The 9,574-nt window shown below is 35.1% G+C and overlaps 1 protein-coding gene across 1 annotated transcript; it reads left to right on the top strand.

Annotated features, from left to right (window-relative positions):
* LOC112015636 (uncharacterized) lies at positions 1–9,170 on the top strand. The gene is made up of 14 exons (XM_024048066.2): positions 1–505; positions 865–1,302; positions 1,641–1,722; positions 1,848–1,951; positions 2,198–2,324; positions 2,400–2,494; positions 2,749–2,872; positions 5,434–5,514; positions 5,730–5,828; positions 5,918–6,103; positions 7,035–7,172; positions 7,275–7,331; positions 7,589–7,726; positions 8,820–9,170. Exons 2-14 carry the CDS (start codon positions 1,241–1,243, stop codon positions 9,018–9,020), a joined length of 1,494 nt encoding a protein of 497 aa, XP_023903834.1. The 5' UTR covers positions 1–505; positions 865–1,240; the 3' UTR covers positions 9,021–9,170.
* The last annotated feature ends 404 nt before the right edge of the window (positions 9,171–9,574 follow it).

Raw genomic sequence — 9,574 nt, 5'->3', positions numbered from 1 at the left:
TGATTTAACACATTGAAATAAAAAGTTGGTTTTCCTTTTCTTTTCTTTTTCTTTTTTGTCTTTTCTGTACTCTCTTTCTCCCCGGGGTTTTGTTGTTTGTGTGAGAAGAATAGTTCTTTGGGAAAGAAAAGTTAGAGAGAAAAAAAAAAAAAACAAAGAAAGAGAGAAAAGGAAGGGAAAGGAAAGGAGAGGAGGGAAAAGAAAGGAAAGTCCGTCTTAGCTGTCCCCAGCGACCTCCTCGACCTCGTCCTTCATTCATTTTTCATTTCTTCCCATTTCCCATTTTTCCAATTCCCACACTTTTGTTTTGTTTTGTTAGTACATACAATTTTCATGTAATTTAGTATGTCTTGTTGACAGCTTTTTCCTCTTCGGAAACCAAAGAAAGTTGCTTCTTCTTTTTTTTAGCTCACAAACTCGGACTCAGAAATTCAAATAATCCCTTCAAATAAAAAATAAAAAAAAGATTTTGTCTTTTCTTTTTTTTTTCCCTCATTCGTTTAAGGTAATTTCCCATTTCCCTTTTTTTTTTTTTTTTTTTTTTGTTGGGTTACAATAATTAATAATGATACTATGAATGCACTGAAAATTTTGGCTTCTAAGATAGATGGTTAACTAAATATGTAGGCTAGTTTTTCTGGGTTTGAGATCTGTAAATGGTGAAGGGTCAAGTTGGGTTTTTTTCTTTCATGAAGTTTTCCATTTTTCTTTAACAAAGTTTTGATTTTTTTTTTTTATTTAATTTTTGGGTTTTTGATAATGTTGGTAGCTGGGACCACGTTTAGAGAGTTAGAGTTTAGGGTTTGTTTTTTTATTTTTATTTTTATTTTTTCGGGAACTAAAAATTGTATCTTGAATTTCCAGCCGCACTTTCTTTCCAGCATTGGATCTGGCAATATTTTGAAAAGTCTTCCTCGTTCACTGTCGATATTCATATATGAAGGAGTATTAGCTAACAGCTTAGCTCACTCTGTGCCTTCCATCAAGTTGAAGTTGAAGAAGTTCTTGGGTTTTTGGTGCTTTTTTAGTGTACTTTTTGACAAAAGCTGAAATCTTTGCTATTAATTTGGTCTGAGAATTTCAATTGGAGTTAGCTTCTGGGGAATTACAAGTGGAAATGAAGGTGGGTACCTATCAGAATGAAAGGCCCAAACCTTGGTGAAGATTTGGTTTTGCTTTGAGAATTGAGATTCTCACTTCTCAGAACAGTTGGATTTTTCTCTTATGAGGGGCTTTGTTTATGCCTATGTTTAGGATCAACATGATTGATCAATTCATCAATTTTGTCATACGCCCTCCCAGGTATTAATAAATAATAATATGTATCTGCTTTCCTTTTCTACTGTTAGTTATAGTTTACTAAAACACTGTTTTAGCTATATATATATATATATATATTTCATATTCGTTGCTTTCCTTCTCTATAGCTAATTAGTTTACCAAAAACACTGTTTTAGTTAAATATTAGTTGCTATCCTTTTCTATAGCTAATTAGTAGTTTTCTGAAAACACTTTGTTGACTGGTATTGTGATACCATGTTGTGCTAGCTGTATATTGTTGTTCCTACTCAAGTTGTTGATCTTTCTATAAAAGATTTAATTTTCTCTGTATCTAATATGCTGCTGGATATGATATACAGGGCTGAGTATAACCCTGATCAGTATCTTTGGGAAAAGGACTTCACTCTTGCAGGAAGAAGTTACAAACGAGAAGATTTGGAGGCAAGTATGGACATCAGTTACCACACTGTTGTAGTCTATAATTTTCTTCCCTAATTTTCAACAAACTTTGTACATTTTGTTATGGGTTCTGACCTGCTGCATTATTTATTTCTCAACATTTACAGCTTAAGAATGCAAGGGGCCATACGTTGCTGTGTAGTCATTATCTACCTTCACCGTTACCGGAAGATACACCTCTTCCTTGTGTTATATACTGCCATGGAAACAGGTCAGCAGGGACAGTTCTGTTGCAAGGAAATAAAGTTCTAATACGGTTCTGTATATTTTGATGATATGTATGGATTGTTAAAACGATAAAGAAGCCTTTTCTTTAATATTCTGGTTAAATATTTAGTGGGATATTCATTTTAATATTGCACAATCAGTATCTGGAAGAATTTTTAGTAACTGAAAGGTGCTTTATGTGCTAAGAGGTCAAACTTTACTGATATTTCTCATGTGGGCCACGATGCAGTGGTTGTAGGGCGGATGCAAATGAGGCTGCTGTAATTCTTCTTCCATCATATATAACAGTTTTTACTCTAGATTTTTCGGGCTCAGGCTTATCTGATGGTGACTATGTCAGCCTTGGTTGGCATGAGGTATGTTGCCTCTTTAGCATCATTTATTACTTGACTTCCTGCATATAAAGCTTTTAAATTTGTTTCATTTGTCAGAGAGATGACCTCAAGGTTGTGGTGTCATATTTAAGAAGCAACAAAAATATATCACGGATAGGTCTTTGGGGACGTTCTATGGGTGCTGTTACTAGGTACTTGTCTTTTCCTGACTTATTATGAGTTAGATCCTTAAGGTTTTCTGCATTTTCAAGAGTTCAAGTCTTTACAGTCACTAGGTTTTCTTGACTTACTGTCAAGTTGTAAATTTTTATGAGCTGAATGGTCTGAGATGAGTTGGATTTTTCGTCTTTTGGAAAATCCACAAGATAGTAAAAGCTGTTGTTTTAAATAAGTTTATATAAACTCTTGAAATAATAACCATCAGCTTTTTTATAACATGATGCAGCCTTCTTTATGGAGCGGAAGATCCTTCTATAGCTGGAATGGTGTTGGATAGTGCCTTCTCAAACTTATATAATCTAATGATGGAGCTTGTGGATGTGTATAAAATTCGGCTTCCTAAATTTACTGTAAAGTCTCTCTCTCTCTCTCTCTGCACATAGACATGTAAAGACATCATACCTTTTAAATGCTACTTCCCATTTGCATATGTAAATTTGTTTTTCATCAACGGTTGATTCTCATTTGACTTCTGGCATATGGATCCAAAGAGTGATTTACTATTAATCTTTTAGTGACTAATGATTATTTTAAAAAAAAAATAATAATAATAATAATTTCTCCTGATTTGGATATGAACTTCTACTCCAGCCCTACCCAAATGCATTAAATCTTATCCATCTGGAATTGAGAACCAAAATTGCAAGGCATTCTTGGGGGCTTTTCCCTCCTCATTTTTCTAGATTATACTTCTTTTAAGGACCCATAGCCGACCCCAAAATTTTGGGACTAAGGCTTAGTTGTTGTTACCAATTGGCTGATGCTTGATGCATATCATATGCTAGGGACTTGGAAGATATGACTTAACTATGCTATCATGCAACGGTTCCAAAGCCACCATCAATATATGCCTCTAATCAAGTCTAACAAACAAAATTAGAACAACAATCTTATTCCCACCTGCCTAACGTGTAGGCTTGTGAGATGATTTCTTTTATATCTAGCTCAAAGATTAGAAAATTTTGTAGCGATCTGATTTGTGCAGTTTTAGGGTATGAGCTCAAGTACCATTTGTTCAAGTGGGAAGATATTTGTTGTTATCTCAAACTTAGCAGACGGCAAATATATTTGATACCAACATTAAAATATTATGGACTTACCATATTAGTGTTGACATGATACCCATACAAATAGTAAGTTTTAAAAAAATTTGGGGGCATTTGTGCATAGTTTTGTTTTTTTTTTGATAGGTAAGTAAAATTTATTAAACATAAAGGAAAATATACAGAAACCAGTACACAGGTAGTGTACTAGTAGCATAACAGGATTTCATAAAAGTACAGGACTCCATAAAATCTAGTAAACTTTTTTTTTGATAAGTAATAAGATATATTGATATCAAAAGGGAAAGACCCTAGTACACAGGGAGTGAACAAGGAGCCAAACAGATCAAACACATAAAATCTAGTAAACTAGGGAATAAATGACTACTCAAAGACCATCCACTCACATAAGGTGCGTAAGTAAACCAACTTCACCGCCATCATAGATTGATCAATGCCTTCAAATGTCCGGCAATTTCTCTCCTTCCAAATGATCCACTTCACACAAAGAGGAATTGCATTCCAAATGTCAACCGCCCCTTCCAACAAGCCAACAAATCCAACACTCTTACACATAACCTAATGAACTCCAAACAAAGAAAGGACTAATGTCCAAAGTTTTCTGGCCATAGAGCAATGTAGCAGTAAGTGATTAACTGACTCTCCCTCTTGCTTACACATGCAACACCAATCTACTAAAATAATGCCTCGTCTTCATAAGTTCTCAGAAGTGAGAATCTTCCTAATGCAGCAGACCAAACAAAAAAAGCCACTTCGAGGGGAGCTTTTACCTTCCAAACACTATTTTTTTAGGTAATAAAAGTGACTGCAAGTATACTAGCAACACGCAGCACATCAGACTAAATCTCTAAAATTACAAAAATCAATAAGCTCAACTAAATTGGAAAAAGAAAACAACCCTGAAGTTGTCATCCACCCTAGAAGTGTTTTCATAAAAAGACCTTCCTAACACTCTTCCAAGGGAAAGCATCTACGCCATCACCACTCAGCACTCTATGGTAGGATTTAACCTCAAAAAGTCTTCTTTTTGTTGGCATCCAACGGATAATATCTTCTTCATCCCTGCAAACCTTACTGGATTAATTTAGAGCAAAGAAATCTGCCATCAACCCCTGCTCCCAATCATGAAGGTCTCTGTAAAAGGAAAGTGTCCTTTCCGTGCACCAGCTATCATCCTATAGCAATCTGTGTACCATATCCATCCTCCAAAGTAATGAACCCAGAAAACCTCCAAAGTAAGTGCATAGTTTTGATTTTCATTTTTGATTTTTTTTTTATGTATATATGTATAAAGCTAGCATATTTCTTTGAATTGACTTTTATTGAATGTGTAGGCCCCTCTCATTTAACATTCCAATGCTACATAATAACTTCACATTCATTGCTAACTTCCATATACTAAGAAATTATTAAACTAAATAATATTGATGAATATATCACAATATCAGAAACTCCTTCATGAACTTAAAATTGAGGTCTTAAGTTTTCAAATTTGTAGAATTATCTCTATGCACACATTTACTTATATGGTGGTCTAGGATTTTTGCTCTGAAAAGCTCATACTGTTGTTTACTTGATTTGTGTCAATAGCCATATCTGCTTTTAGCATTTTTCAACTATTCCAGTGGATGAAGGTTACTAGCTTGTTCAGTTTGTTTGTTTTTCTTTTTCTTTTTGGTTACTTTTTGCTTTTCAATGGGGGTTTTACTAACCTCGTAACTGTTGAGCACATGTAATGTAGGATGTAGCTAGACTTATTATGTGGTTTCTGCTTTTAGAAGTCAATTTTGAGATGTTTCTATATCTTGTTTATACATTGAGACTTTTACCCTGTCTTCTCCAATCAGGTTAAGATGGCAGTACAGTACATGCGGCGGGTAATTGAAAAGAAGGCAAAGTTTGATATTATGGATCTTAATTGCTTACAGGTGCTTCTAAGCTTTCTTACTGTGTTGAGTTGAAAATTTTAAGATAGCCTTATTAAGTATTTAGCTTGGTATGTTGTTTTGTTTACCAATATACTAGTTGTGACTGTGAACTCAAAACAACAAATTATGGTTTTTTCCCTTTCCCAGCACGATATGTAATAACAAGCTAATTATATGCAGTTATGTATTGTGTTAATGGTCTGGAATACTTGCAGGTTGCACCCAAAACATATATCCCTGCTTTATTTGGACATGCTAGCGATGATAGATTCATTCAATCCCACCACTCGGACCTCATTTTTAAGTCTTATGCGGTATTTTCTTATTCCAGAGATATTTTACTTTTGTTGAAAGTAAAAATTTTCAATTTTTCACATTTGACCATATCCCTGATTCTTTGCAGGGGGACAAAAATATTATAAAATTTGATGGTGATCACAACTCTTCACGACCCCAATTCTATTATGATTCTGTTTCCATTTTCTTCTACAATGTCCTCCATCCTCCTCAAATTTCTACTGCTCATTCAAGTAAACTTGAGAAATATTATGATTTGGGGGATTTGAAGGTTGGTGCTGGTATGGATGAGGTAATTTCAATTTTATATAGCTACTTATAAAACTTTTATAGAGTATTATCCTTCTATATTCAATTGTTAGCATCGGTACTTGACTAGTCAAAAGGACATTTTTATCTGTTTGTGTTAGTATTGCATGTGTAAGTACACCTCTATTCATGCCAATAATGCATTGTAGCTTAATTTGTAGCCATAGTGCACCCTACTGATTTCAAAGGAAGGTTCTGGAAGTTTGTTATAAAACTGAAGCTTCAATTTTTATAGTTTTTGTATGATTGGATGGCTTCTACTTGTCTTTCCTTTTCTAATTCGTTGGGGTTTATTGACCTCTTAGTTGTCAGAAGTTAGATTAATTTTAGGTTTATTGTTGTACTAGGATTGCGCCCTTTGTGCACATTTCTTAACACATTATATATAAAAAGCTTTCTTTTTTTGTATAGAAGGAATAGGAAATCACATTTTATAGTTGTGGCCATAGATTTAATTACATATTAGGCCAGGAGCCTTGCAGCTTAGTGGCATCGCTTGCTCCTTTATTAGGAGAACCAGGGTTCAAGTTCCCCCTCCCATGCCATTGAATTATATATATATATATATATATAAGTTTTTAATTAGGGCCTCCTCTGTATGTAAAAGTGACAGAAGTGTTACATTTGATCATTCGGTGATGAGATCAATTGAAGATCAAAAATGTGTCCATGTGGCTTCTGAATCACGTTTGATGTTATATGCATTTTGTGCTGACCCATGTTATTATTTTGTATTGTGATTGATTCATATCGTGCAAGTATAACATTACGATCAGTATTTCCTCATAACAACTATATGGGGTTTGCTATGTCATCATGATGTAATGGTAATTTGCAGTGTATTTTTTCCCCCCACCATTGTGATGTATCTGCCATAGAGATTCATATGAAATTGTCCCTGCCTTTATTTTCAGAGTCTCTTATATGAGATATTCACTGGTCTTCATTCTGCACGCGCTGATGCTGCGAGTTCATCTTCTGTTCCTCCTAGTGTTTCAACTGCAAAATCTGTGGACGAACTTCTTTCTGAAATTGCACCAGTGACTACCGTTGTATGAATCTTCTTTTGTAGTTTCGGCAAGCTTTTCACTTCATCTTTCTTCTTTTTGTGTTATAGCATTTTGTTAATTATTTATTTGTTAATCATCATGCAGGATTCCATGCTAAATGAAAATAATACACCTGGCAGTCTTGAGACATCACACTTACAGGTGATTTTGTTTGGTGCCGTAAATGAAATTTGGAAAATTTGACCTATCAATATCATATTGTGCTAAGTTCCAACAATGAGATGGGACTTACCAATACTTTTAACTTTAAGGATACTCGCCCCCCTCCAGTATGGATTTTTCTTGTACTGGCAATGGCTGGGACCCCAAGACGCCCAAACGAGGTGTCTAACTGTTACTTGTAGGTTTTCTGATTTCACTATATAGTTTCACTGGAACTCTGCTGTGCGTTTTTACAGGATAAGCCCAATGGCCAGAATGAAGAATGTTGCTCATATACAAGCTCAAATAGAGAAAGTTGGGGAAGGTGCTCATCTTTAGGAGGCAGTGATGAGGAATCCTCTGCAGACTGCACAGCGGCTGATAATGGCCATCAGGTCTCTCTCTCTCTCTCTCTCTCTCTCTCATAAATGAATTAGCATGCATTTGGCTTGACAAGCTTTTACTTTTTTCTGAGTATAAACCTTCAAGTTGCATCATCTTGAGGCCCTTCTAGCCAACTTTTTGTAAATTTTGGGTTGCTGGACAAACAAAAGATGTTTTGCCAGTATGTCATATTATGTAAAAGCCTCCATGTTGACACCCATCAGGTTGGGTTCCTGGAATGGGTAATAATTAATTCTAGATAATAGGGGTACAGTATGCGCTTGCATCAGGACCTCATTAATGTCTGGACCTGGAATAGTCACGGTAATTCTCTGCTTCATCTTTAAAGTTAGGCTGCATAGATGGAATGGGAAAAATTGAAAAACAAAATCATTAATCTTGTATCCCCTTCTGTAATTTCAATCATATAAATAAATAGTCTTCACAGTGGTATTGCTACCAGTGGACGTGTCTAATTAGAATGCCAAGATAAAGGAGCCGTGTAAATGCTAACTTAGACAGCAAGATTTGTGGGGGTTATAGTGCAGAAGTCTCTTCTTGAGCTTGAACACAATTAGCACATATTTTTATTTTGAAAAACATAAATAACACTGCTAGAAGGAAGACAATTGATTGATATGTTCTTGTTCATTGATTTAATCTTTTGGCATAAGTACTGAAAAAAGAAGGGAGTTCGCAAAAATGTATGTATGCATGTGTTATATATATATTAACAGTTTTTCTCCACCAAAAATTTATTTTTTTTAAAAAAAAATCTTTCTCCAAAAATGTAGTTTCTTTGATTAAAAGCTTTCCATATTTTTATTGTTAAATTTTCTATATTATTTTTATACTTTTCTATACCTTTAAGGGCTCTGCTGGTTAGTGGATCCCACCTAGCAATTATGCATGAAAAGTTTCTCAATGAGAGAGAATTGCTGTAGAGTATTTAAAAAGATAATTACAGAGACACTAGGGTAATTTACCCCTGCATTCTTCACTGATCTATATAATAGATGTGCTCAAATATTAATAGTTCTGTCCTTTTTAAAGATGTTTTTGTCTTCTTGTTAACAAACTAGTCTTTTTTTATATATATTTTAGAAAACTCTTAAGGCGTTTGCAACACCTCTTCGGAGCATGAAGAAAAAATCCTCGGAGCCATCAAAAGAGGACAAGAAGAAAACTGCACCAGTTCCAAAGAAACCTAAAAGTGAGAAGTTTGAAAAGTTAGAGGCCCTTAGCAAACGGCTACGGCTTTGCTTTCTGAGGCGGGTAAACCATCGGAGACAACGCTCTTCATGACTCCTGTAGTATAAAATGGTGTTTATAACTGTAACCTAGGTGGTATCCTTTTTAGCTTCTTCTGTAAAGGCATTGAGGCATGAGTGTTGCTGTTCTTTCTTGGTGCCATTTCATCTGACATGGGGTTTTCTGGGGATATGTTTTCTTAAATTTCTTTCTCTCTCTCTCTCTCTCTCTCACACACACACACACACACACACACACATGCACACTATGTTTTATAAATCATGTGGCAAACTTTCATGGAGCATGGAAGTGTTGTGGATGTTAGATAGGAAGGATTTCTTAGGATTCTGAGTTTGTCATTGTGAAAAGTAGCTGGAAACTGGACATCATTTTGGATGGTCCACTTTGGTCATGTAGGTTGCCCATATTGGCCTGTTTCATGTAGTAAATCATGTGAAGTGTCAGTGTCATTGATTGCAAATGTGCCAAGTGTCCTTATGTGGGAATGCAAGTAGCTGAATGGCTGGTCAAGGAAACAGCTGAATGCACTTCGGCTGCACGCAAAATGCTTATTTTACTTCCATTGTGGTCGAATTTCTCTCAACCTC

The sequence above is a fragment of the Quercus suber genome, unplaced genomic scaffold, assembly GCF_002906115.3.
Source record: "Quercus suber isolate HL8 unplaced genomic scaffold, Cork oak 2.0 scaffold_297, whole genome shotgun sequence".
NCBI classification, from domain to species: Eukaryota; Viridiplantae; Streptophyta; class Magnoliopsida; order Fagales; family Fagaceae; genus Quercus; species Quercus suber.
The sequence above is the reverse complement of the archived record's forward strand: the minus strand, read 5'-3'. Positions and strand labels throughout refer to the sequence as shown.